The 26,821-nt window shown below is 58.1% G+C and overlaps 1 protein-coding gene and 2 long non-coding RNA genes across 16 annotated transcripts in view; 1 reads left to right on the forward strand and 2 right to left on the reverse strand.

Moving 5' to 3' along the window:
* Positions 1-26,821, forward strand: part of LOC110255791 (uncharacterized) — a 266,124-nt gene that overhangs the window by 230,944 nt on the left and 8,359 nt on the right. The window contains exons 5-14 of one of the 9 annotated variants that reach the window (XR_014818934.1): positions 12,696-12,763; positions 13,199-13,588; positions 14,555-14,643; positions 16,713-16,871; positions 17,916-18,045; positions 18,472-18,720; positions 19,058-19,256; positions 19,484-19,647; positions 19,871-20,002; positions 23,061-23,823. Coding sequence is in view for 3 of the 9 variants with exons in the window: in XM_084981232.1 (XP_084837358.1) it covers positions 12,696-12,763; positions 14,555-14,643; positions 19,484-19,647; positions 19,871-19,914 (365 nt within the window). In the remaining 6 variants the exon portion in view is untranslated. Of the gene's footprint in view, positions 1-12,695; positions 12,764-13,198; positions 13,589-14,554; positions 14,644-16,712; positions 16,872-17,915; positions 18,046-18,471; positions 18,721-19,057; positions 19,257-19,483; positions 19,648-19,870; positions 20,003-23,060; positions 23,824-24,017; positions 26,652-26,821 lie in introns of those variants that run through there. The other 8 variants (XR_014818933.1, XM_084981235.1, XM_084981232.1 and 5 more) reach the window with 8 other exon arrangements.
* Positions 2,021-9,533, reverse strand: LOC146398459 (uncharacterized). The gene is made up of 2 exons (XR_014818965.1): positions 5,436-9,533; positions 2,021-4,264 (listed from the first exon to the last, which is right to left on the reverse strand). It is a non-coding gene; the product is annotated as an uncharacterized LOC146398459 (long non-coding RNA).
* The window catches only part of LOC102168089 (uncharacterized), an 88,729-nt gene continuing 74,506 nt past the window's right edge, over positions 12,599-26,821 (reverse strand). For 2 of the 6 annotated variants that reach the window (XR_014818946.1, XR_014818949.1), the window contains one exon: positions 12,599-14,596. This is a non-coding gene — a long non-coding RNA (uncharacterized LOC102168089). Of the gene's footprint in view, positions 14,597-15,210; positions 15,639-18,462; positions 19,724-23,745; positions 23,941-26,821 lie in introns of all 6 variants that reach the window. The other 4 variants (XR_014818941.1, XR_014818947.1, XR_014818945.1 and 1 more) reach the window with 4 other exon arrangements.

Here is a 26,821-nt window from a genome sequence, read left to right on the forward strand (position 1 = left end):
ACGTGCTCTCGCCTCCGTTTGCCCATGTCAGCTCTGTTACCGCCACGCCAGGGTCTCTAGATCTCCTGGGGAAGCCGTTCCCCGCATAGGCCCAGCCCCTGGCACAGGCCCACGTAGCTCCATCCCTGCCCGGCTCTGTTCCTGCACCATCTGCAGTCTCTTTCCTGTAGGGAGACTTGAACCCTGTGGGGGCAGAGGCGGGTCGCAGGTTCACAGCTGTGTGGTCAGCATCTTAGCCCAGCCCTGAGCACCCAGTTTCTCATTAGAAATACTTGCCGAATCAAGGTTATCCTCCTGCGTTTAAAATGCTCATGCCAGAGTTCCTCTTGTTGCTCAGCAGCTTCAGAACACAACTAGTGTCCATGAGGGTGCAGGTTCTATCCCTGGCCTCGCTCAGTGGGTGAAGGATCTGGCGCCGTGAGCTGTGGTGGAGGTTGCAGACGTGGCTCAGATCCCGGCTTGCTGTGGCTGTGGTGTCGGCCGGTAGCTGCAGCTCAGATTTGGCCCCTAGCCTGGGAACCTCCATGTGCTGTAGGTGCAGCTCTGAAAAGAAAAAAAAAGCATGGTCGGAACTGCCGGGTTTGGGGCAGGGTGACCCTGGAAAGGGACAGCAGTGCTAAGAGAGGGAAGAGACAGGACCTACGGGCGGTTTCCCTGAGCTTCTTGGGGGTTTGGGGACCAGTCTAAAAAGAGGAGATTCTGGTTCCTCTAAGCCATGAGCGCAGGAAACCGCTTTCCTCCTCCTGGCCAGTCCGTGCCCGCTGCTCTCAGCTGCTGCCCATGGAGGCCCGTATGGGCCGTGGTGGGCACCTGCGCAGGTGCACAGAGGCCTGGGGGATTGCGCAGAATCTGCCCGGGCTGCTTGCTGTGACGGGCGGAGAGCTTTCATCCAGGGACAGCTGCCAGTGCCAGCTACGGCCACTGTCCTTCCGTAGCAAGGCCATCGCCCCGGGAGGTACTGGGAAAGGCTTTCCCCCTCCCTCCTCCTCATTTTCTAAAACTCCGTCGCTTTGTGACGTTTTTAAAGGCTGGGACGACCGCCTTGCTCTGGCCTTTTCCGTTACTGATTAGAGCAGGGGTGGGTGAGGGCAAGTCCCGAGTCTTGTTTGGTGTCTGGGAAGGGGGATGCATTCCCAAGAGGGCAGCCTTCCACCCGAGAGCCTCACGGGCCCGGGCGCTGGGGAGGTGGAGGGCAGTGTCAAGGGCAGGCCGGGAGGCCACTGGGTTTTTGGAACGTGCTGGAAGCTCTGTGCAGTGGTTGCAAGCCCACCTTTAGGGTGCCGAGCCCCACACGCCCTCCACTTCCCAAGAAAGTTAGAAAAGAAAGGGGGCAGAAACGGGAACCCGGCGTCTCCCAAGATCCCGAGTGCCTGATGGCGCTGTTGGCCTTTTTATGGCCGGGGCGCGTGTCGCCAAGGACCTGTCCACCTGGATGGGATCTACGACAATCAGGAAGGGCAGGTCACAGCCCTGTCCCCCTTGGCTGTGGGGTGTGCACCCTCCCCAGGGAGGGGTTCCCTTGCAGAGGGCGCTGGGTGTCCTTTGGTGGCTGCTCAGGCCCAGGATGAAGTGGTCAGCCCGAACAGGCCCCCCTGTTCCCACGGACACGCTGCTGGGCTCCGCCCACCTCCCGTTGTCCCTGCCCATGTCCCCGCACCCCCGAGTCCCCAGCGTGGCTCTCCTCGACGCCGGGCCCAGTGCTCCAGCGACCCTGTCCCCACCTCGGCCTCAGCGCCCGGCCTCCGCCACTGCTGGGCTCTTCTCCGGAGCCCCCAGGCCCTAGGTCCCCCACGTCCCTCCCTCGGAGCCAGCAGTTCCAACAGCAGACACATCCACAGATTTCTTCCCAACACGCTGCTGTGACTGTCGGAGGCCCCGTGCTGGGGGTGACAGGCTGGCCCCCGCACACTTGCAAGTCCCTGCAGTCGCCTTTCCGGGACGGCGGCTCCGGAGAAAGAAGGGCGGCGGGCTGTTGTCACTTGCGAGCTGAGCTGTACGGACTTAGACAAACGGCAGAACGTCTCAGAACCTCCGGTTATTCACGACCAAAGGGGGACAGCGTTACAGTCTTGGAGGCCTATGTGTGAGGGTGTGTGAGAGGCACCTGAACCGTGTCCCTGTGGGGTGGGCACCCATGGGCACGAGACGTGGGCTGTGCGGTGCCCGCAGCCGGGTGTGTGCGGGGGTTGATGAGGGGGATGGGCCAGAGGCGGGCAGGCGTCCTGCGGGTTAAGCTGAAGAATCGCCACTTCGTCCTGGAAGCTGGCAGAGCCGCTGGAGGCACTTAGGTGAGAAGCGGCGTCACCAGATCTGCAGTTAGTGGCAGCGGCGCCAGGCTGGAGAGCAGGCCAGGAGGCCTGGATTCAGGGCAGGGTTTTGCGGGGAGAGAGGGCGCTCGGGTGTGAGCACAGGTCAGGGACGGGGAGTCTGTAGGTCGGCTGAGCTGCCGTGAGGCTGAACCAGAGAGAGGGGTGGGCGCCTGCCAGGCTCCTGCTCCCCGAGCGGAGTGAAGGAGACTGAAAGCGGGAGAGGCTGCCCCTGGGCCCCGATTGAACCTCCCGGGTTTCTGTCTGCTGAATTCCAAGGCAGACGTCCAGGGAGGCTGGGCCCCAGTCCGCGAGGGGCTCAGGGGCTCAGCCTGTTTAGAGGGAGAGTCAGGGGTCTCGGGAGGAGAACCAAGGCAGAGGCCTGGGGAATGATGACGTTTAGGGATGGTGACCGGTTCTGGACAGGGTCTGGGAGGGAGGTCCCGGGGCCCAAGTCAGGGAGAACTAGCCAGCGAACGAGAGGGTGAGCGAGGGTCACCGACAGAAACCCGGGTCAGAGGAGAGGCAGCGGGCCCGTCGGGGGCGGAAACCGGGAGGCCGTGAGGGACGTGCAGTGGGGAGGAGCGCAGGCTTGGTGGAGAGGCAGACCCCGAGACCTCCTCCTGGGGGAAGAGGAGGGAGGAAGAGAGTGGACCTCAGAGGGGATTTGCTTTTGGAGAAAGTCATTTTTCAGTTGATTTCTGGAGCAAATGGGGGAGAGCGTGTGCGTGCGGTTTTAGAAGGAACCCAGTGGGAACGGACAGAGGAAGGAGGCCCAGAGCCCTGCCCTCTGTGCTGTGAAGGACCTGTGATGGGAAGACCCTGGCAGGGGGGCTCCTTCCCCCCGCCCCCGGAGACCAAGGAGAAAGAGGACAGAGCAGCCCCGTGTTTGCATCCACCTTAACGACGGGAGTTCCTGCTTCATACGCTGTCTTTGCTTCTGTTAATCGGGGCAAGTTCACCCCCTGAGAACACGGAGGGTGGGCTTGAGGGGAGATACAGCATTTTGAATCACTTTTGAGAAGACCCAGCAGGGACATGGCTGGCATTGACTGAGTCCTTACTGTGTTCTGCTTAGGGTTTCAATTGCTGGAAATTTAGGGACCCTGTTAACCCTCACAGCAAATTGATGAGCAGGTGCAGTCACCACCCCTCTTTTTAGAGGAGGAAGCTGAGGCAGCGAGCGCATCAGATACTTGGACCAATGTCCTGACGGAGGTGGGCTTGAACTCAACCTTGGGCTGGCACAGACCCTCCTCTGACGCACTAGTGTGCACTTGGGGCGCTAATACCTCATTTATTCAGCAAGTGCTGGTTGAGCGCTCTGTACGTGGCCAGCACCTGTCTGAGCCACATGGGGCGCCCTGACCAGCAGGACAGCAAAGACGCTTGGGTTCCTGTTTTAATGGTGGGAGACAGACAAGAAGCAAAAGAGAAAGAATAAGCTGTGTCACTTGTGGGCGGCCACAAGTGGTACAGGAACAAGGAAACAGAACAGGGGAAGAGGCTGGAGGTGGGCTGTGAACACAGGGGACGCAGAGCTGTTTGGGACGGGAGCTCTAGGGCCGGTCTGGAGGCGCGCTCGGGCTGGCCAGGCAGGACGGACAGAAGGGCAGCCTGGGGCCCAGGGCATGGGGTGGCGCACACCTTTCTGTAAGTCACGGTGTCACAGCGGTGCCTGTCTGATGGTGAATCCTGTCACATGTCACTGCTGACGTCAGGTCGTTTCCTGCCTTGGGGTTCACATGCCACGTGCTTCCCACCCTGTTGTTCCACGTGGTCCAGGTTCTGTAACCGACACCGTGCATCTCCGGAAACAGAACTGTGTTTAAAGAGATGCTTTGGGTCTGTGCATCGGAGCCCCAGTGGGTCGCAGGTTACCGGTAACGCTCCTGTCTGTCTTTCCATCTCAAGTGCTTGGTGTTCTGCTTGATGCATGTGTGGCCTCAAAAAATGTACTGAAAGCAAAAAGTTAATTAAGTTCCTGACTGCATGTGCTCCAAGGCCAGTCAGTAAACTGCTGGAATAGTTCGAGGGTACCACCCCAGCTGACAGCGACCTACAGAAAGCCACCCCACTGATTTCGAGTGACATTGGAAATTAACATGCTGGTGGATTTTATCAGCCAGGCAGTCCAGGTTTCCGACCTCTGACCTCCTGGGAGCTGCGAGGGCCTGGAAGTGGCCCTGGGACGTTACCACACGCCTGGCACCAGATAGGCCGGGGTGTGGGTATTGCTCAGTGAGCGTGCTGACACCGCACGCAGCCCCATCTCAGCTCCCAGGCCAGCCTCTCTGACCCGACCCCAGCCCGTCCCCTGGAGCCTCCGGCTGGAGGAGGAAGACAGAGCCCAGAGCAGGTGTTTTGTTCGTGGCTCTTTGATGAGAGGCTGAATCTGTAGCCTCATCTCCAGTCCGCGGAAGGAATCAGGGTAGGACTGGACAACAAAAGGCCTGCTTTTAGAGCTCCTACTAAGTCCTAACAAGAAATAAGGGACAGTTTAGGCCTCTTTCATTCTCCTGACCGTGCCTTAGACATTCTTGAAGCCCATGATGGTCCTTCCTCCCAAACGAATATGCCAGGTGCAAACGTGCACCCAGCCGAGGCCCCGGCCGTGTGTCTGGACATCCCCAGCAGACTGCAGCCGCGCCCATGCGGAGCCCCGTGGCCTGAGATGCAGGACACTGGCCCCAGACAGCAGAGGTGATTTCAGTGAGCCCAGACTGTATCTCCCCAGCGGTAGGAGAGTGCTAACTGCCTTAATTAACAGTAATCTTTTGGGAGTTCCTGTAGTGGCTCAATGGGTTAAGAACCCAATTGGTATCCATAGGACTTGGGTTCAATCCCTGGCTTTGCTTAGCGGGTTCAGGATCCCATGTGGCTGTGGCTGTGGTGTAGGCCAGCAGCTGCAGCTCCCATTCCACCCCTAGCCTGGGAACTTCCATGTGCCGTGGGTGTGGCCCTAAAAAGACAAAACAAATTAACCTTTAGCTCTGACTCCCTGCCCTTTGCTGTGAAACTCTGACGCAGCCCAGCTCCCTCCTCGCCTCCTTGGAGCTGTTCTCTCAGTGTTAGTTGAGATCCTGCCTCCTGGGCTCAAGCCCTCAGTTTGCCCCAAAGAAAACTTACCTCTCAACTTTGAGGCTGTGCGTATCTTCTTTAAGCTGACGTACCTTGGGGTCAGTGCTCTGCCTCTGCTTCCCTACCTGGACAGTGGGCCTGGGACAGGGCCGGGGCTTAGGGGGAGGGGCCACTGCTTAGCATTTGGTCCCCTTGTGTGAGAAAACAAGATATTTTAACTCAACATTGTGTTATCTCTTTTCTTCACTGAATACGCCCCACATGCAGGTCTGAGATCGTGTCCTTTTAGAAGGGAACCTGAGAGCTCCTGGGAAATGTGAGCAGTTTCCAGCTGGCTGCTGGTACAAAGGACTATAGCATTCACTAAGCAGGTGCAGTGTCAGGCTCCGCCGACTTTGCCAGGACTGGTGTGTGATGTTTGGGGGAACTGTGCCTCCAGTGTCACCTGGAAAGTCCATCCAACTTCAAAGCTTGATAAACAAGTCAGTGTCACAACTTCAAATGTCCTAATGTGCCACTTGTATGTCAGCTTTTCCACCTTTACTGAGAAGTAAGGTTCAGCCCCACCTTGGGTTTGAAGCCACATGTGCAGGTTGGGGATTCTGGGGTTCCCGAGGGGCTGCAGGCTCACGGGGTCCCCAGGGGAGGTCACCTTGTAAGTTCGTCCTTCTTCCTGGTGGAGGAAATACAAACTCGGGGCCCCTGGGTGGAGAGAGATGTGACTGGTGACTAGGAACTAATGAAAATTTTGCGGAGCAAAAGAAGATGCTTACTCGTTTCTTTTCAGGTGTGCAGGGAAAAGCAGTGTCAGAAGGTTCATCAGCTCAGCTGCTTGCTTCGGGTTTGGAAAAGCCAAACTCGGGACTCAGGGAGGCAGGGTAGGGGCAGAGCACAGGCGCCGGCTGCCAGCACAGTGGGTCCAGGGGCCTGGGTGTGTGCCTGGGATTCTAGCAGGTCCTCAGGGCTCAGCAGGGCCTCCTTTGCGCCCACCGCCTGCTCAGATCACAGCCTTAGGGACAGGCCTGCCCAGGCGGGGAAGTGCCAGCGGCTCCAGCCCTGGGCTGGCCTTGATCTGATTCCCCAAATGGCCTAATCAGGTGTCTGGGTGGAGTGGCGACTGCCAGGAACCCCTGAGTGTCACGATTTGCTTTCCAGGAGGGTTCTTTTCAGGCGTTTGCGAGGATGGAGACCATCTCGCCATGTTTATTTGATTTTATGTTTCCATTTTTCTAAAAAGCCATTTGATCCACTCGTATTTCTCTCTGGATAAAATCATGTGAAGTGAGGTTATGGTGCTTGACAGGCTGCGTAGTTAAGCTCCTAGCGTGTAGCCTGCATCAAGGAACACGCTACACACAGTGCACAATGACTGGACACGCCGAGGTCTCTTAAAATACGGGTGAAAGCTGTCTTAAGCATCAGAACTCTGCTTTCCCAAGAGCCGTCGCTATTGGGTTACCGCCTGTTAGTTTGACGGGTATAGTTTAAACACGTGCTCTAAATAAACGTGCACATAGAACAGAGTCCCCTTGGCATCGCCTTTGATCTGCAAGTGGGGCTGAAGGACGAGATTTTACTGGAAACTCACCCATGCTCTAGCAAACTGGTTGCCTGTTCCCATGTTTTCATAAAAGATAAATATTTTGTTCCTCCCTTGAGATCAAAAGAAAGTTCCATAGAGGTATTTCAAGGTCTGTTTCCTTTTTCAAAAGCTTTTTTCCTGGCTTGCTAGACTCTTCATGCCCGAAGGATTTCTCTTTATTTTAGCTGAATATCTCATCAACACCGAGGCCCACACGGTAGCGGTAGTGAACCCGTGGATCCAGGTTCTCCGGGCCCTGCATCATCAGGGAAAACTCTTTTGGTTTCCGTGAGATTGCGTACCTGACAGGAGCTGCCACAGGGACGGGGTGGCCAAGTAGGTATTCCTACTTTTTCTTTGCTGTGAACCCCACAGAAATGCTTCTCTCTGAGGATGGAGGGAAAGCGCTGATTCCCAGGCCTGGATGGTGTTCTGGATCTGCTCCCGGGTGGGGCCGGGCGGGGGGGTACGTGGTTCCCTCCATCGCTGGGGGCGAGAACTAGGCTGACGATGGCATCGAAGTAGCAAATCATGGTTCTAGACAGAAGGCTTCGCGATGGATTACTCTAGCTAGATGCCAGGTGGTTCCCCATCTGTGTTGCTGGGTAAGGTTTATAACAGAGCGTCCACAGTCAACACCGGAAATTGAACCGCTGAACTGGTCACTCGGATGAAAGTTCCAGTCAGTCTGGACGAGCTGTCACTCTGAGATGCTGGACACTGCCTCCCGGGGACCTGACACCCCACCCAGGATGTCCCATCGCGGAGAGGAAGGTGAAGCGATGGGGCCTGCCACAGTAACGACCGCTTCTGTGTCGGGCAGCGCTGCGGGTCCCGGCAGGCTGGAAGAACGCCCCGGAGAACGGTCTCCCCCGGTCACGCCGAAGGCTCGAGAACAGTGCCGGGGCCGATCACCCACACCAGGGGAGCCTTGGGTCCTGTCTCACTGCCCAGACAGACTGGAGCAGCCCGAGAGAGGTCAGAGTAGGACCCCCTGGAAGGAGCAGCTTTCAGCGGGGCCCTGCGCCAGTCAGGGCTCCCTAGGGCAGAGGCCCACGTTGAGGCGATATGAGGTTGTTTGACGAATAGACACTGCGAAGCCTGGGCAGGGTCTGGGCGCCACGCAGGACCCTGAAGCACATGGTCCCAGGAGGTACAAAGCTTTATCCACAGCAGAGATGAAGGTGACTGGAGCAGGTGACTCCGTCCTGGGGGCAGGCCAGCCGCGTGGAAGCCTGACCTGGTCCTCCAGGCCCCAGCCAGGCTCCCAGAGATGCTGGAGGGGGAGCAGACTTGGAGATGATATAACTCACTTCTGGGGGGAGCCTCCGAGGCCTCCAAACCCCTCATGGGCCACCTGGCGGCTGTCCTGCGTCTGTGTTCTCTTAATCCTAAGTGTCATTGAGAGGCAGCCCGTGGGCAGGAAAATTACCCACATTGGTGCCATTCATTTACCATAACTTAGCCTTCATTTTTGTTGGCAAATATTTGAACAGACGTTAAACCAGATGCGGAATTGCAGTAATTGATCCCCCACCCCTTTGGGCTGGAGTAACTTTTCTTTTGCCATTGATTCAAAGCCAACACCCACTGATGGTTTTCTCAGGAAGTCCCACTGTTCTCAGGTTGGCTGGGCCAGGACGTCACCTCACAGTGCTGAAAGAACAACGTCTTCACAAGTTTCATCTTGAAAAACAGTTAAATTCACCAGATTCTTCGGGAGCAGTGATCTGTTCTTTGAGTGTGTGGTGGGCACCTGGGAACTGCTTGAAAAGTCATTTGTTCCAGTGGCGTGTGTCGTCCTTCTACAAGTTACACAGAACCATTGAAAACGGGCAGAAAGCAAAGAAGGATTACGGTCAAACCCACAGAGATTCACCCAGAGCGCGTACCCGGTGGTCGGGGTGGTTTTCTGTTTGTAAGGATTCAGGACGGGGGAAGGTCTGCGCCCGGCCGTTGGGGGCCGTGTGGTCAGTGACGGGTGTGGGGCAGGGTTGCCGAGGCTTAACCTGCAGTGAGGGGTCTGAGGATCGTGCGTCGGTCCGTCTGTCCATCCGGAGCCCCCAGGCCCCCTCCTGGCTGCCCCCTTCTGCTCCCACCGCCGCCTGCCTCTTGGGATGTGTGTTTCCACGTGTTGTAACACTGTTTGAAAGTCCAAGTTCAAGAAGCTTTGCCTCCTTAAAAGCCACCTTGTGCCTAAACGTGAAACTCGGAGCTCCTTCCCTGGGCTTTTGGTTTGCTTTGGGTTTGTTTGTTTGTTTGTCTTTTTGCCATTTCTTGGGCCGCTCCTGCGGCACATGGAGGTCCCCAGGCTAGGGGTCCAATCGGAGCTGTAGCCGCCAGCCTACACCACAGCTCACAGCAACGCCAGATCCTTAACCCACTGAGCAAGGGCAGGGATTGAACCCGCATCCTCATGGTTCCTAGTTGGATTCATTAACCACTGCGCCACAATGGGAACTCCTTGCTTTGGTTTGGAAGTGCAAAGCCCTTGTCCACCACTGGTCTCCCGACCGGGGGCAGCCTTTCCTGGACCCCGAGCTGCCGCCACTGTGCCCCTGGCCTTGTCTGCCTTCCACGGAGACCCGTGCATGGTCGGTGACGTGGCGCCTTTGCAGATGGGCTCTTGGCCAAACGCTCCCTTTTTCTTCTTTTATTTAGGTAGTGAGTCTCTGCAGGTTTTTTTTTTTTCCCCATGAATTCTCAGAGGCACACGGAGATGAAAAGGGAGGAAAGGCTGACTCTTTCTGCTGGTGTTTTGACCAGAACAGCCCTGAAATGGTCTGTTTATGAGCATGGGATGGGCTTGCGCAATAAGGCTGAGGCAGGAACGCTCAGCCGGGTCACCCCTCCTGTGGGGCGTCTGCGTGAATTCGGAGAGGCTGCCAGGTGGCCATCTGTTTACAACACAACCCCAGCCACAAACACAACTGTCGTGACAGCCATGCTGAGTTAGTCTTTCCAATAAAACTTGTTAAAAGCTACTGCCCCCCAGTCCCCACCCGCCGCTGTTCACTGCACCGTCGCCCTCAGCGTTCCTTCCCCGTCCAGCTGTGGCCTGCGGGCTCCCATTTAAATTAACCCCACCAGGGCAGGATGCGTTTGGGGTCCCACTGCAGCTTTCTCAAGCCTGCAGAGCTGGGGTCCGGGGCCCCTGGTCTCCCCTCTCTTACAGGGTCCTTAAGCCTGGGGGCTGATGACAGGTCAGCTGATTTCATCCAGATGATGATCGGGGCGTGAAGACCCTAGGGCTGGGGGGCGATGCGCCTCAGGGCAGCCCCTGCCCCAGGCCCCCCGCTTTCCCCATTCTGATGAGCCTGGGCTCACTTCCTCCCACCTGTGAAATCTGAGGGCGCGGGCCATCACGGCTGTGACAGCCCCTGGCGCTGGCCTTCCAGGGGGGCGTTTGCTTCTCATGTAAATATTCGAGATCACAGGGCCCCCGGGCGATCCTTTCACTGCACAGCGACGGAATGCTCCTGCTGCTGTCCGGAGCTGGCCCTCTAGAAGGTGGGCCCAGGAGAAGCTCTTCCGTGCAGCCTGCCCACGTGGGCGCTCTGCTCAGAAAAGGCCAAGGTGGGCGACCGAGGGGCTGCAGTGCCCTGGGGCCTCCGGACGCTGGATGCCTTCTGGAAATGGGCAGCGGGGCAGCTGTTTGTGATTGTCAGCGTAACGCCCGGGGACTGTGCCTGGAGCTGAACGGTGCGGTCCCTGGAGCCTTTGGGAAAACATCGTGTCTCCAGCACCAAGGCGCACGGTGCCTTTTAAATACAGAACCCACCCTGACGCGGCCGGCGTGCAGCGTCCATCGCGGGGTGCCTGCAAGCACCCATCACTCACAGCATCCGCAGCGCGAATGCTCAGATGGGGCTGACGAGGGAGGGGCAAACTGGCCAAGAGTCGGCGCTCGGCCTCGTGCGGATGCGGTCGGCCCGGGCACCACTGTGTCAAAGGTATGATGCAGGCAGCAGTAAGGCCTCCTGACAGCGGGTTCCACAGGCACGCCAAGCACCACACGGGGCAGCAGGTAGGGAAGGCAGGGATGACGTGACCGGTCCACGTCCCCAGGCAGCAATCGGGGGCTTCCGACAGACGCCGTATGCGTATCTGTGGGCGGGATGATTTGTGGCACGAATCCACTGTTCAGCGGAGCTGTGGGACATCTGGGTGAAGGAAAAAGCAACGTGCACGCCCTGTGGTGCCAGCTCTTCTCTGAGGGCCAGCAGGGAGCCAGCGGTTTGGCTAACTCCACTTAGGAGCCGAGAGGTGGACAGAGCAAGGGCTGGGGCCCCGGCGTCCAGTCCCCAGCCCGGGCACTGCCTGAGGCTGAAGGCCGTCAAGCCGAGCTCGGAGGTTTCTGGTTCCCCACCGCCTTGGGAGGCGGACCTGGGTGCCTTGTGCATCGGCCTGTGCCTGGTTTGCCCGCCACCTCGGCAGCTCGCCAGCCCTGCTCTCACCCTGACGAGTGCGGCCGTCGCCGTGGCTGTGGCCTAAGAGCTTCCTGGCGGCATGAGTGGGACTGAGGGGCCCCAGTGGGACCTCTGTCCTGTGCGAATCCAGGCAGCACATCGGGCTGCCGGTGGGCTGTGGGCGCTGCTCAGGTCTCTCTGGTTAGAAGGCTCCTCGCCCAGCCCCCTGCTGCCCACCCCCCACCCCCCCCGACCTGCCCTGCCTCCTCCGGGTCCAGGCCTGGTTCTGTGCAGTGGCGGGAGGCTGACACAGCGCTGCACGTTCCCAGGCTGGCAGCGCGTCTGTCCTGCTCACTTTCTGCTCTAGTTTATACTGCTTCGTAGTGGAAAAGCAAGTCCAGGAAATACTCGGTGCAGTTGGGGAGCTGTGCCGCGGGAGCCGTAAGGCTTCACCGGCCCAGCCTCTGGTGGTTTCTTCCTTACTGACCCTGGAATCCGAGATTCTCCTGGGGAGGTGGCTGGTGCACGGGCTCGCGCAGCTGCAGGGTGACTGCAGAGGCTCCGGGAAGAGAAAAAGGACTGGGTTGCTCACTCCCCCCCTCCCCCCCGCCAGCTTCCCCCCAGGCCAGCTGTGCTCCGAGCAGGAGGTGGGCAGGGCCCCTCTGCTTAGGCACAACCCGAGTCAAGAGAGTAGCTCATCACAACTTTGGAGCAATGTGACTTTCTGTGGCTGTTGTTGTGTTTTTGTTTTTGTATTTGAATGAGCTTTGGCCCATGTGTAGGTAAAGTGTGGGCTGGAGCCGGTGGTTTATTTCGTGATGAAAATCAAAACCAAGCAACGTGATAATAACAGAAATATTCTGAAGTCCATGTCAGTTTAAAAATCGCTCTGTCCCTGAAAACGCCCTTCAGAGAGATTTAACGTCACCCTTGTCTGCAAGTGGCAAGTTGGAACAAAAGCTGGGGAGGGCAGAGTGAGGTAGCTTTTTTTTTTTTTTTTAATCACTTCATCAGTTTCTGTGCTGAAGCCGGAGCCCTCTGTGGGCATCACTTCTCACCTCCTCATCTTGTCGTCGTCGGTGGTTGGAAGTCGGTCGTGCTGGGATGCTGACACCACGGAAACTGGTCCACACTGCGGGCCCTCACTCCGCCCCACTTAATGTGCCCCAAGTGCTTGGCATACAGCTGGCGCCCAATCAACACTCATTGCGAGAATGAAACGTGTCAACGATTTATAGAAAATTTAAAGAAGTTCACTGTATTAAAAATTTTAAGATATCTAAATTCAGAATTTAAAAAAACCTTTCATGTCCTCAGGTTTTATCGAAGCAGAGGTGGCTCTGAAGGCTGTGATCATTTCTGCTGTACAGCAAAGGGACTCCGCTGTAGGTACTCACGTCCACTCTTGCAGCTTCTGTTCCCGCAGGGACCGTCTCAGAACACTGGGTAGCCTGTGCTACCCAGCAGGTCTCCATTGGCCAGTGCTCCATATTCCTCAGTGTGCATGTGCCAGTCCCCAGCCCCGGGCCCCTGTTCCCCCCACCCCACCCCCCGGCCACCTGTCCCCTTTGGTAACTTTGAGTCTCTAAGTTTAAAGTTGCCTTGAATTTCCTTAACCGTATAGTTTAACTTGTGGTTTGGGAGGCGACATTTCGGTTGCCTTTCGTACTCTGCCTCTTTGGGAAGCAGATCTTTTGCACAGTGGGACCTCTCCTGGCTTTACGGGGGGGGGGGTCGGGGTGTGAGTGTTCAGAGGAGCCAAGGGGCTGTCCTGGGAATGGGGGGGCAGGGCTCATGTTCAAACCAAGGCTCCTCTTCAGATCTGCTGCTGGTGGCGCGTCAGGAGAGCCTCTCGGTGACGTGAAGGAGGCCCGGCCACCCAGCGCCCCGCAGGTCGGGTGTTCCCGGAGGGGCAGGGCCGTGCATTTCAGCCCTGCAGACTCTCCCTGAGCACCTCCTGGGAAGCCGAGCACAGACAAACAGGCCTTTTGCACTCTGGGGAGTAAAATTCAGCGCCCGAGTGATGGGCATGTTGCCAGCCGCGTTTGCTCTCAGACCCGAAGATGCTGTATCTGTGCATGAACCGCTCACCTGGTCTTAGGATGTGGCTCACCCAGGCGCGCCAGCGGCTCAGGTTCAAGATGCCCACTGAAGGGCCAGAGAAGCTGGCATCAGCGCTCGGAACTTCTCAAAGAGGCTGAGATGACAAGGTATTTAAACCCCCGCCCGGACCTGGGCCTGCCTCCTTCACGGAGTCTCTGGGGCGGGGGTCCCGCCCCCTCCCAAGGGCAAAGTTCAGGCAGGACACAGTGGAGGGACCAGAGGATGCAGCAGAACAAGGCCGGGGTTCTGCTCGGCTCACATCTGACGTAAAAGCCACATAAAGGGCAGGAGCGTGCCCGCAGCAATGCTTCCATGATGATGAGAGGGCACTGATGCGTCCGAGCTGAAATTAGGAGCCGTGGTCAGCTCTGAACAGAACTCGCAAAAGTTCGGCAGCAAACCCTGTCCTGCGGCTTGCCTGAAGCTTCAGGGCTCTCATCAAAGGCGAGGGCCGCCTTTTCTGTCTCAAATAGGTGCTTCTTTCTGAAAGCGGTTTTCTGGCTGCTCCTCTGAGACTCGCTCTGCAGCCTCGGCCCTTTGCCTGAGGTGCGTCCGTCCAGGTGGGCTCCCCAGGTACAGCGCCTGGCTCGAGGCCCAGCGTCACGGCGGACGCCTGGGGGTGATTAGGGCCTCTGTGACAGTGCTGCGAACATGGCTATTTCGTTTTTCAAAGCCAAAATCCAGGAAGTGCTTGCAACGTATGGATAGGGACGGAGTAGGCACAGGTGGCTGTCAAAGTCCCCGCAGGGACCACAGATAAAGAGGGACACCTGCGGGACGCTGGGAGACCACTGCGCGTTCAGAAAGCCCTGGGGACGGGCAGGCTTGCTGCACGAGTGGAGGTCGCTGGGTGGGGGTGGGGGGAGGCCTGCGTCCAGGTTCAGCCCCAGGGCGGGAGTCTGAGGACCGCCCTGCTGCGGATACGAAGGGGGAGCTGGGGCTCCCGGAAGGGCAGAGGCGGGCTTTTCCCACCCCCACGCCCCTTGGAGGGTAAAACTGTGGCCCACCCGGATCCTCGGGGCAGAGCTTCCTCGCCTGCCTGCTTGCGTCTCACCAGCGTCCTGTCCTCTCAGGTCTGTGTCTTGCCTGTCACTGTGTCTCTCGCCGAATTCCTCCTGTGTGGAGACATGAAGACCCTGAACCTCAGTGAGTCCAGACACGGGTGAGTGACTCGAATTTGAAACTGTGGGTTCAAGTCCCAGTCTGGATTCAGGCCGTTAGGGCTGTTGCTTTCAGTGTGAGGGAGAAACTCCATGCTGTCACTATATAAAATCAATAAACCCTCAATAAGGCCTAGAAGGAAGCAGAGCTGCACGCCTGGAGCCCAAATTGGCAGGGCCAGTGTGACGGGAAGGGCAGGGTGGGTCCTGGGTGGTAGCGTCTCATTGGATGGGCTCAGGGCTCCAGCTGTTGCTCTCAGTGCGGGGGCGGGGGGCAGGGGCATTGTCGGGAGGGGGTGAGATGCCCTGGAGGGGGCAGGGCCCAGCTTGGGGGGTACGTGACTACAGCCGCATTCCAAGAGCTCTGGCTGCAGAGCACGTTAAGAGCCCAGGGTTACTGCTCGTGTTGGCAACATCAGGAGTGCCGAGGATGAGACATCGGCCACTGGCAGAGGCCTGGGGTTGGGGCATTGAAAGGAAGTTAGTGGAAAAATGCTTGGACCTGCTGGTGGTTTGGGTGCGAGGATGAGGGCCCCCGCCTGGGTGACTGGGGCACTGGGGATGCTCACGGGGCTGGGGGTGGAGCTGGTCGCTGCTGGGAGGGCAGGATCTGGGGCTCAGTGTCGGTCACGTGGAAGTTGCTGTGTGGCACCTGGCGCCGGACGGAGGGCACACTTGACACTGATCCCACGCAGGGTCGGTTTGGGGCAGAGGTGGAGGAGGGAGCAGAGGGGGCCCCGGGCATGATGAGGCGGGAACTCCAGATTGAACACCTGCGGATGGAAGGCGATGCGCGTGGGGCGGCTGCGGGACGGGGGAGCCAGATGTTGCGGGCGTGTCGCTGGGGAAGGGGCACTGAAGTGCAGCCCGTGGAACTTGCTGGCAGCCTCTGTGAGAATTGTTTCTGTGCGGCAACCAGGACAGGGTGCAAAGTGGAGCAGTTTGTGAGTCAGAGGCGGCTCGGGGTGAAGAGACACAGAGCTCCCTCCAGAAGCTTCTGTAAAGGGGAGACAGGGGAGGGCGACGTTCAGGTGGTGAGGCTGAGTTGGTGGCAGGATTCAGGGCAGGCCTGGGTGCAGAGGGACACTGAACACAGGTGCACGGCTACCTGAGCCTGGAGGGGAAACGGCGAGTCTTGAGTGACAGGAGGAAGAAGACGAGAGGGTGCGTCCCCCGGCAGTTTTGGCGGCTGAGTGGGGATGCAAAGCCCGAGAGGAGGGGGCCGGACACAGAGACCCCTTTGCAGAGTGGACGGGGGCCGTGAGTAGCCAAAAGGCACATGGGAAGTGGACGCAGGATGGCCCATTGTTCTGTTCTCTTGTTTTTTTTTGTTTTGTTTTGTTTTGTTAGGGCCACACCCGCGGCATATGAAGTTCCCAGGCCAGAGGTTGAATCCGAGCCACAGCTGTGACCTAGGCCACACCTGCAGCAACCGGAGTCTTTAACCCACTGCACCAAGCCCAGGATCGAACCTGCACTTCACAGCGACCTGAGCTGCTGCACTCATTTTTTTAATTCACTGTGCCACAGCAGGAACTCCAAAAATTTTTTAAAAAATAGCTTTCCATTCCTCAAGTCTGATGTGCGCTTTTCACTTTATTTACAACTTTCTCACCTACTGTAAGACCAAACATTTCACAGAAAATTTCCATACCTTGTCTCAATCCAAAGAGAATTCTGTGGGAAAGATGGCAAGTTAAATTTATCCAATTTTATTTCAAGGAGATCCAGGAAAATGACACTGTTTTTCCTGCTTCCCGAAGAATTGTCTTGAGCAAGTTGCTCTAAGATGTTTTTTAAAGAAGCTGAATTAAAATTTTTTAAAAAAATAATGCCTTGCAGTAAAGATAGGTTAAAAAAAGTCAATGTTGATGTTTTTTATGTTAAACATGAGATAATTTCATCATTTTCTTCTGAGGAAATGTTCAAAATGCCTGTGTCATCTTAGATTCTGACAAAGTAAGAGGAATGAGGTTTTTTGAAGGTTAGATTTGGTCATCCCCCCATTTCTTCCGAGTTTAGGCTTATTTGATACTCCTTATGAATACATAGCCACTTTGCTCTTTCATAGGTTTTTCTATTCGGAGACAAAACCAAAGACAGCTTCCTAGGCCATCTGACAACATCTGCATCACTTCAGGCCAGGGTTGGCTGTAATTTTAAAAGAAAGACCTGGAAAGGAGTTCCCGTCGTGGTGCAGTGGTTAGCGAATCCGACTAGGAACCATGAGGTTGTGGGTTCGGTCCTTGCCCTTGCTCAGTGGGTTAACGCTCCGGCGTTGCCGTGAGCTGTGGTGTAGGTTGCAGATGCGGCTCGGATCCCGCGTTGCTGTGGCTGTGGTGTAGGCTGGGGGCTACAGCTCAGATTGGACCCCTAGCCTGGGAATCTCCATATGCCACAAGAGTGGCCTAAAAAATATCAAAAAGACCAAAAAAAAAAAAAAAAAGACCTGGAAAATAGTTGATAAGACAGGGTAGGAACCTTGTCATTTCTGCCTGTCAATCAGCCCAGAGGAGGGGGTCCGGGACGGTGAGATGCCACCAGAGCCTTGGGGCACCCAGGCTTGATAAAAATCTTCCCCGCAGAGTCTAAGGGGCTGATCAGAAGTGTGGATGGTGTCATGACAAACAGCGTGTCTTCTCCCTCCCGAGAGCGTCTCTGGAAGCTTTTCCGCTCGCGCTTCTATTTCACTGGCCTGAGTTTGCGGCTGGCTTCCTGGGGGCCTGGAGGAGTCTTCAGCCCGAGTTCGATAGCTGAGGGGGGCGGGGAGGGCAGAGGCTGCGAGGACTGGCTCCTCCTTGGCTCTGCAGGGCTACAGACCTTGGGTTGGGGGCTACAGACCCCCTGCTCTGGGCAGACAGCGAGCGCGGCCGCAGCGCATCCAGGAAGAACACGGGCGCCGGGTGCAGTTCTCTGGAGCATTTTCTTGGCCCTTATCTCACGTGGCCCTAACGATGTTGTGGGCTGAACGTCAGCTCAGTGCCCTGGATCCTCTAGTTGTTTTGTAAATTGTCTGAAAGGATATACCCCCATGAGGTCAGGCTCGTGTGCCAGGACCCGGCTTAAGGAGCTGTGCCGCCTGCCTGCCCGTCCCCATGACTCCCAGTGCCTGGTGGCCTTGTGGGGTCTGGGCCTCCTCCACCGGTCCCTTTGCCGGGTCCGCACCCGACGTTCCCTGACCGTCCTCGTTCACACGGCCTCTGCACCCTCTCCCTCCACCGCCGCCCCCACCCCGGACTGTGCGCCCCTTGAAGTTTCTCAGCCTCATTTTCAGGTCTCAACTCCATTCCTCACCACCTGCGATGCCGGCCCGGCCGCGCCTGCACCTCCTGAAGTGCCAACCCAGCCTTCAGGATTTCAGCTCGCTGCCTTTTAGCATCTTGCGCTGCTGGGTGTCCTGCAAGGTGCGTGACTTTCCTGTACCTGAGCGCCCACCCCGGTCCCTGACCGCCTGCTGTTCTGCCCTCAGCGCTCAGCCCGACCTTTGCTCTGCCGCGGAGCCCCTGAGCCCGGAGTCCTGGCGGGGTGCTCAGCTCTGCGCCGCGTCTCCCTTGTCCTCCCCCGCACGAGGCGGTGCGCCCGCAGCATGTGGGTGAAGCCCATGCATCCATCCTGCCGCGTGGACATGGGGGCCTCGCTGACCCCGAGGGCGGCCCTGCCCAGGCTGCTCGTTTCCTAGAGGTGGTGGACGCTCGTTTCACACACGGACTAACCAAGCCCCGCCGCGCTCCATGGGGTCCGTTCCCCATTCCTGGTCACCCCATCTGGGCCGGGACAGCCCCTACACCCCAGAACCCCTGCCCTGGCCCAGGCCTGCTCACCCTCCGCAGTGAAGTCTTGGCCATGTCCCCCTCGCGTCCTGCCTCCCGGTGACCTGGTGCTTCCCCGTGTGGCGCTGCTTGGCCTGCCCTCCTCTCTTGGGGACGGCGAGGGACGTCTGTTTTCCTGCCGCTGTCATCTCCGGATCGGATGGGCTCGCCGCCCTTGAGTGACAACACAACCGACATGTTGGACCAGGCGAGGGCTTTGTTCCACTCAGCCCTCTGCCCCGGTGCCACACGGTGCTCGGCGCGTAGTAGGTGCTCGGGGAGCTTGGCCGGAGGGGCTCAGGTGGACGGAGTGGCTGGGCTGGGAGAATCCCGGGAGGCTCCTCAGCGGCGGCGTGACTGGTCTTGGGGAGAAGGCGGGGCTTCGCAGGGAAGCAAAGGGCCAGGGGCGGCCCCCTGTGCCTGCCGTGCTGTCACCTGTCCTCCCCTGTCCCCTCCCGTCCCGGACCCCTCAGCAGCCTGAGCGCTCCGCCAGGTGAGGGTGGTGTGTGAGCTTCCTCTCAGGCCCCACAGCTGTTGGTGGTGTCTCGTCACTTGGGAGACTGAGGACTGTCCGTCTCAGCTCACGGCGGCGTCTCTGTCCCCGGAGGCCGCTGCTCCTGGTGGAGGCCCGGCTGGGGGCCGGGGTGGAGGATGCGTGTGCAGCGAGCGAGCGGGTCTGGAGGGGCTGGAACACACGGGCCGCACAGACCCGGCTGAGGAAGTCGGGGTCCCGGGCTGCAGCCGCTGCTCGTGATGGAACACTTTTCTGGAGGAAGATCAGAGGGTCCGAGAGGGCGCGTGACAAGGTGAAGGCAGAGCATCTCACGAGTGGCCGGGACTCCAGGGCACGTCTCCCCGGCTCCGATACGCGGGGCTGAGGTTGCGCCCCTGAGAACAGCTGCTGCCGGCTCTGAGCCCATGGCACGTGGGCTTTCTGGGTGCAGCGCGGGGCGGCCTGCTTCGAGTGTCCCGTTGTCCCCCCGTCCCACACGGCCGCCTCTCCCGAGCCCTCTTTTCTCTCTTTCCTTTTCAGCCGGAGAAGATACACAAAAGAACGGCGTAGTGCTTTCCAAGCAAAGCACAGCGCACTCAGGAGACGCACACGCCAGCAGGAGGTAGGGCGGCTGTCCTGCTGCTCACTTACAAGCCTGAGCCGTCAGCCTGAAACAGGCGCCCCAGCGGCCCGTGCGGCGCTCGGTGAGGCTCTCGGGCTGCTGGTCTTAAGCACGAACGGTGTGCGAGGGAGAAGACGGGAGCCTGATTTCTGTGTTGGCTATTTTTAAAAAGTAATGTGAGAAAACAAAGCCCAGAGTCCTGAATTCCTAGATCCCTAAACACACACGTGTTGATCCGCTGCCCTTTGCCGAGGACAGGCCACGTGTCACAGCGCCTCTCTGCTAACTGTTCCGTCCTCCCCCAGCGGGCTGGGTTGCCCAGCGGAGACGGAGGGCCACTGAGATCTGATGCCCGTTCAGTGGCCCCAAGTCACAGGCTAAGAACCAGTGAGGAAATAGCTTTGGCGCTGTGGCCCTGGGGCCTCCGTGACTCCGCGGTAAGTCCTGGGATGTGGGGCCCCCACGGTGACGGCTGTTCTACTTTCCTGGCACTAATGTTAGAGGGCGGGAGATTTTAATCATGGAAAGGCACTGTTTCCATTGTTGGGATGAACGTCAGAAGCCCAGTTGAAGGCGGGGGCCCCAGCAGCCCCCAGAAGCTGCCAGGGGGTCGGTGGGCTTCCGCGCGTGAAAGAGAACCTCCCTGGCTGCCGGCCTCTCACCGCTCGTCCTTTTCGCCCCGAGCAGGCTGTGCGTCTAAGCGTTTCCGGAGCCGAGTGGGTCTCTGGGCTGCGGGCTTCCTCAGGGAGTCCCTGGGTGTCGGACAGGCCCCTGGGGCTGAATGGGGCCTCGCGGGACAGCAAGAAAGCGGCTCCGCCAGACGCACCTGGGGAGGCAGCTGCCGGTCCTGCGCCTCCTGCAGAGCCACTGCGAGTCCCCCGATCCTGCGGGTGGAGACCCGCCTCCCCAGGCCCAACCCAGGTTTGAGATTTTGGATTCCTGGGAAGACAGCTCCCCCGAGTCCTTCCTGTTCCTGCTGCAGACGGCAGTCGTGTGAGGTGTGTGTGTGAGATGTGTGCACGTGTGTGAAGGGCACGTGAGTGTGTCAGGTATGTGTGTGTGGTGCAAGGCATGTGGGAGGGTATGTTTGAGGTGCGTGTGGGGGTTTGAAGTGTGAGGTGTGAGATGTGTATGTGAGTGTGAGGTGTGTGTGGGCTGTGTGTGGAGGGATGTGTGAATGTGGTATGGGGTGTGTGCAAATGTGAGGGGTGAGTCGTGTGGGGGGTGAGGTGCCGTGTGTGTGTGTGTGTGACCGGTGAGATGTGTGGTGAGGGGTGTGTGTCAGGTGTGAGGAGTGTGTGAGGAATGCGGTGAGGTGTGTCTGAGGTGGGTGTGTGTGTGAGGTTTGAGGAGTGTGTGCATGAAGTGTGATGAGGTGTGTGTGAGGGTGTGACTGCGGTGTGAGGTGCGTGTGTGTGAACTCTGTGTGAGGATGTGCAGTGAGGTGTGTATGCGGTGGGGGTGTGTGGTTTGAGCAGTGTGCGCATGAAGTGTGATGAGGTGTTTGTGAGGGTGTGACTGTGTCTGCGGTGTGAGGTGCGCGTGTGTGACCTGTGAGGAATGTGTGTGAGGGTGTGACTGTGTCTGCGGTGTGAGGTGCACGTGTGTGACCTGTGAGGAATGTGAGGGTGTGACTGTGTCTGCGGTGTGAGGTGCGCGTGTGTGACGAGGTGTGTGAGGGTGTGACTGTGTCTGCGGTGTGAGGTGCGCGTGTGCGACGTGTGTGTGAGGTGTGTGTGAGGGTGTGACTGTGTCTGCGGTGTGAGGTGCGCGTGTGCGACGTGTGTGTGAGGTGTGTGTGAGGGTGTGACTGTGCCTGCGGTGTGAGGTGCGCGTGTGCGACGTGTGTGTGAGGAATGTGTGTGAGGGTGTGACTGTGCCTGCGGTGTGAGGTGCGCCTGTGTGACCCGTGTGTGACGAGGTGTGTGAGGGTGTGACTGCGGTGTGAGGTGCGCGTGTGCGACGTGTGCGTGAGGAACGCGCTGAGGGGTGAGAGGCGCGGCTGAGGCAGGGCCCGCGCTCCCGCCCGGCGGGGCCGTGTCCCCGCGGAGCGTCACCGGGAGACCCCCGGCTGCTGCCCCGAGGCCGCCGCCGCCGGGACTGCGTGTGGGGGGGGTCAGCGCCCAGCACTCGTCCACCCCGCGGGGAGCAGAGCGGACCGGGCTGCGGTCGGACAACACGGGAACAAGGCGCCGGCTGCTCGGCCGGGAGCAGCGCGCCCCGAGGGGCTCCGGGTGCCCCGCGGCGTCCTGGGCGTCCTCAGGCGCAGCCCTGCCGGCCGCCTGCCGGGGGCGCCTCCGCCCAGTCCCGGCCCTGCGCTGCCGCCCGGCTGTCCCCGGCCCGGACCCGGCTCCGGCTGGACGCGCAGGTCGCGCCTCGCGGCGGCGGCATCGCCGCGGCCCCAGGGCGGTCCCCGCGCAGGGAGTCCGTGGCCACCCGGGGCCCCGCTCGCCTCCGGGCTCACGGGGCGTCGTCGCGCGGAGGTGAAGCGGGGACCGCGGTGCTGGGAGGCCGCGGCTGCGGGAAGCGGCGGGACGGGCTGCGGGCTTCTGGCGCCTTTGCGGAGCCAGGCCTGGGCACGGCGGGGCCCTCGGGGGACGCCGGGTTGAGCGAGCGTGTCGCAACGGCGGCTCGGGCTGCCCCGCCGGGCCCAGGAGAACGAGGCCCAACCGAGGCCCGAAGCTGGGCGTCCGCCAGGCGCAGGCCTGGCGCTGGGGACCCCGCCGCTGTCTCGGGCACAGAGCGGCTGGGGCCGGGACTGACGGGGTCCGTGCAGGGGCGGCCGCCCGGGGGCGCCTGGGCCGGGAGGCTGCCCTAGGGAGCGGTGGTGCCCGCGCCCGGGACACAGGGCTGTCGGAGACGCAGGCAGACGACCGCACTCTCTGCCTGCCAGGCAGAGGCCCGAAGGACGCCCGGGCCTTGCCGGGTTGTGCAAACAGCAGAGGACAGCCGAGAGCCCTTGGTGGCAGGGGAGACCCACAGTCAGGCCTGGGGCCAGAGCAGCTTCCTCCAGGGAGTGCCCTCAACCACCAGTGGGCACTGCCTCCGATGGAGATTTGTGTGAGCAGCGGCACAAGGCCAACATCTGAGCGGGGGCTCACCGTGCCTGTGCCTGCTCCTGGCCTGGCCCCTGCCCTGGGCTCAGCCCCGGCCGGCTCCCCACTCCCGCAGGGGGGAGAAGTGTGAGCCCAGGGCCCCCCTCACAGGGAGAGTGTACGCGGGAGGCGCCAGGGGCTTGTCTGGACTGATACCGCTGGGGTATCAGGCCGTTTTTTAGAACTTTAATTTGAGCGTTCCCATATCATTTGGCCTTGATAGAATGTTAATTAGGAATTCTCAAGTAAGATTTTTCTAGTTCATTCTCTGACATTCCAGCCCACAAATTAGGGAACAGGGTAGGACCACTGAGACGGTACCTGTGCACCATGATCTGATGATGCAGCTGTTCCTGTGCAAATGCGTTGGAATAACTGATGTTTTCCTTCCTTTTTCTAGGGCCACACCCACGGCATCTGGAGGTTCCCAGGCTAGGGGTCCAACTGGAGCTACAGCTGCCGGCCTCCGCCACAGCCACAGCCACATCAGATCTGAGCCGTGTCTGTGACCTACACCACAGCTCACGGCAACGCCGGCTCCTTAACCCACTGAGTGAGGCCAGGGATCGAACCCACAAGTTCACGGTTCCTCGTCGGATTCATTTCCGCTGCACCACGACGGAACTTCTGGATGTCTTTCTTGATGAGAACGTACAGAGACGCTGAAAACGATTTGACCCACACATGCCCATCCGACTGAGGTCTGCTTTCCCCGGTGTCAGGCTGTCCCATTGGGATTTGTGGAGAGGACTTCCCCCTACAAGCCAGCGCCTCCCTCTGTTCGCGCCTCTGCCCCTTGCTTGGTACTCAGCTCAGCAGCCGTGCTGCCTCTGTCGTCTCCCTGTTTATCGGACGGCAGCTGTCCTAGTGAGACTGCAACACCAAGTCCGAAGGGCCCAGAGCAGCGACATCTTGAGCCCACGTGGCGGGCTAACCGGGTATCCTACCAGCGGGAATCCCTGCTTGTCACGGCCCTAGCGGAGCGGCCTCGTAATTGCTTGTGACATGGGGCTGCCTTTTGATCTTGACCATGTTCTCCTAATTATTTAATCTTTGACAACATGAAAACATGTTTAACCACATACCTCGAATAAAGATCCAGCATGACTTTTCTCCGGAGGCCTGGCTTAGACTGTGTGCTCCGAACGCCACCGGCCGAGAAGGTGAAAAGACGTTGGCTTCCTGTGCTCCGCGGTGGGCGCCCCGGGGGTGCGGCGGGAGGAAACACGCTGCCTCTGAACCCCTTGGAGTCCTGTGTTCTCAGAGACCTGCCCATCTCACTGTTAGGACAGAAGATGTAAATCATGAATTCCAGTGTTTTAAGCTTGGGCTCATGTTTTTGTCTGCCTTCTCTTAGGCCGCACCCATGGCAGGTGGAAGCTCCCGGGTCGGGGGCTGAACCCATGCACAGCAGGGACAACCGTATTTTGGAAAAGGACAGCATCCTTTCCTAGGCTGCCCAGAAGCCACAGGTGGTTCTCCAGGCTGCGTCTGACCTGCACGTCCTGAATTTCTTGGTGTTGTCCTGAGTCGGAGGGACGTTTTACAGGTAGGAGCCCAGCTGTGACGTGCCGGCTGCTCCATGTGGCGACGTACTTCTGCCAGCAGCCCTGTCTTCCGGTGAGTGACCCAGGGGCCGTCCTGCTGCTGGATCGGCATCCGGGGGCGTCCACACCGCCAAGGGGAGACTGGGCCCATGGGGACAGGAGGGCGGGCGGGCTTGGCCACCTGTCCAGACAGGATTCTCTTCGAAAGCCTGGACATGCAGGGTCTCTGCGTTCACCTGCACATAGTAGGCCTTCTCTGACTTGCCGCTGCCGCCCTGTTCCAGGTAATAAGAGCCTTTGCCTTAAGGGGAAACAGGTCCTATTTTCCCTCCTTCGCGGCACCCTCCTAAGCGTGAATGAGTGACTCAAGCAGCTCACACAGTCTGAGGACGTTTCCAGTGGTCAGGCCGGAGTCTCGATGCTATAGCTGCTTAAATTTTCTTAAAGACCGATTCTTGGGATTTTAGCTAGCTGCCGATTTTTCTCAAACATTTTCTTTTTTAGAGCAATTTTAGGTTCATGGTGAAACTGAAGGGAGGTGCAGAGGTTTCCCATATGCCCCTGCCCCCCAGCCTCCCCACCATCAACGACCCCACCGGATGGGGCGTCTGTGACAACGGAGGAGCTCCCTGGACGCGTCCTCGTCCCTGCAGTGCGTGGTCTGCGCTGTGCTCCCCTCCCAGTGCTGAGCGTCCTGTGGTTTGGACAAACATGCACTGACAGGCACCCCCCGCGTCACATGGAGTCGTCTTGTGGCCCACGAATCCTCTGAGCTCTGCCTGGTCACCTCTCCCTCCCTGCTACCTGCTGGAGACCCTGGGCTTTTCCTGCCTCCATAGTTTTTCTGTAATGTCACAGTGTGGGAGCCACACTCTGGAGCCGGGGGTTCTCTCACTTAGCAGTGGCATTCAAGCTCCTATGTGCTTTTCTATGACCTGATAGCTCGATTCTTTTTAGCGCTGAATGATATTCCGTCATCTGGGTGGACCACAATTTATTTATCCATCACCTCCTGGAGGACATCTTGGCTGCTTCCACGTTTTGGCAGTTTAGGAATGAAGTTCCTGTAAATGTTCACACAGGGTTTTGTGTAGATGGAAGTTTTCACCTCCTTTGGGGCAATACCAGGGGGTTGATGCCTGGGTCCAAGATGAGACTCCTGTGAGTTGCACTGGAAACTGCCAGACTGTCTTCCAGGGGGCTGGGCCCCGCTTCGTTCCCACCAGCAGTGAAGGAGGGCTCCTCTCACCCTGCATCCTCACCGGCGTCTGCGTCTCGGTGATCCGGATTCTGGCCCCCCAACGGGTGCGGTGGTGTCTCACGGTCATTGTGACGTGCCTTTCCCTGACGACGGCGGAGGTGGAGCCTCTCTTCATGTGCTCGTTGCACGTCTGCATCTCGTCTTTGATGAGGTGTCTGTTAAGTTGTTTGGCCCATGTGTTAATTGGCTTGTTTTCTTTTTCAGAGTTTTTTGTATATTTTGGATAATAGTCCTTTTTGCAAAGATTTTTCTCCCAGTCTATGGCTGTCTTCCCGTTTTGTTGACACTGTCTTTCACGGAGCAGAAATTCTTAGTTTTAATGAAAGCCGGCTTCTCACCTGTGTCTTTTATAGATCATCTAGGTTTTCTCTTATCTTTTGGGAGGTTTATAATTTTCATTTTGCATCTAGGTCTGTGATCCTTTTTGAGTTCATTTTTGTAAAGACGGAAGGCTGTGTCTAGATGCACTTTTTTGCACGTGGACAACCAGTTGTTCAGCATGTTTGTTGAAAAGACCGTCTTTGCTCCATTGTGTTGTCTTTGCTCCTTTGTCAGAGATCAGTTGCCTGTATGTACACGGGTCTATTTCTGGGCTCTCCACTCTGCTCCATTGATCACTTGAGCTTCTTTCACCAACGCCACACCGTCTTGATGACTGTCGCTTTAGGGGAAGTCTTGAGGTTGGGTCGTGTCAGCTCTCCAACTTTGTTCTCTTTCGATACTGTGCCCACTAATGCTTTTTTAGAAACTTACTTTTGAAATGAAATGAACTGAGATACAGAGAAATACAACTTTGAATCATAAGAGACCAACAGTACCCTGGGCATTTTAATTTCAGGAGTATTTTCCTGGAACTCATTCCAGAAATAGACAAAGAAAGGGGGGAAAGCTAAGGAAGGATTTATGTGCATTTTTTCCCTCCTTGGTAAGTCCTGTGTTTCAACTCCCACTTGTCACACTGAACCACATTATCTGATACTGATACTTGAAAATCAAGAATCATGCATTCACATATAAATGCAAAGTTATTTTCTTAGAAATTCAAGGAGCAAATCAGCTGTCAATAAGCTTTTAGAAGGAGAGTCAAGGATTGCTAAGAATGTGCGTATGAGAGAGCCTTTCTAGTAATATTTGAGACCCTTTTTGCAACACCTGTTCTAAACTAAATAAAACATTGTATGAAGCCTCTGGAGCAGCTTCTTTCTGCCCCCTTTGTGTTATCACAGGAACACGGAATGCTCACATATTCATAGCATTACGGACACATGTGTCGAATTGATCATGTTCCAAGACCTCTGTGATCAAAACGGCCTCCAGTAACTGTAGAGTCCTTGACATAATCCACGTCTCGGT

The sequence above is a fragment of the Sus scrofa genome, chromosome 11, assembly GCF_054392235.1.
Source record: "Sus scrofa isolate SSC_HxYL_T2T_F1_AM1 chromosome 11, Sscrofa_HxYL_maternal_Yorkshire_Landrace_v2.0, whole genome shotgun sequence".
Classification (NCBI taxonomy): domain Eukaryota; kingdom Metazoa; phylum Chordata; class Mammalia; order Artiodactyla; family Suidae; genus Sus; species Sus scrofa.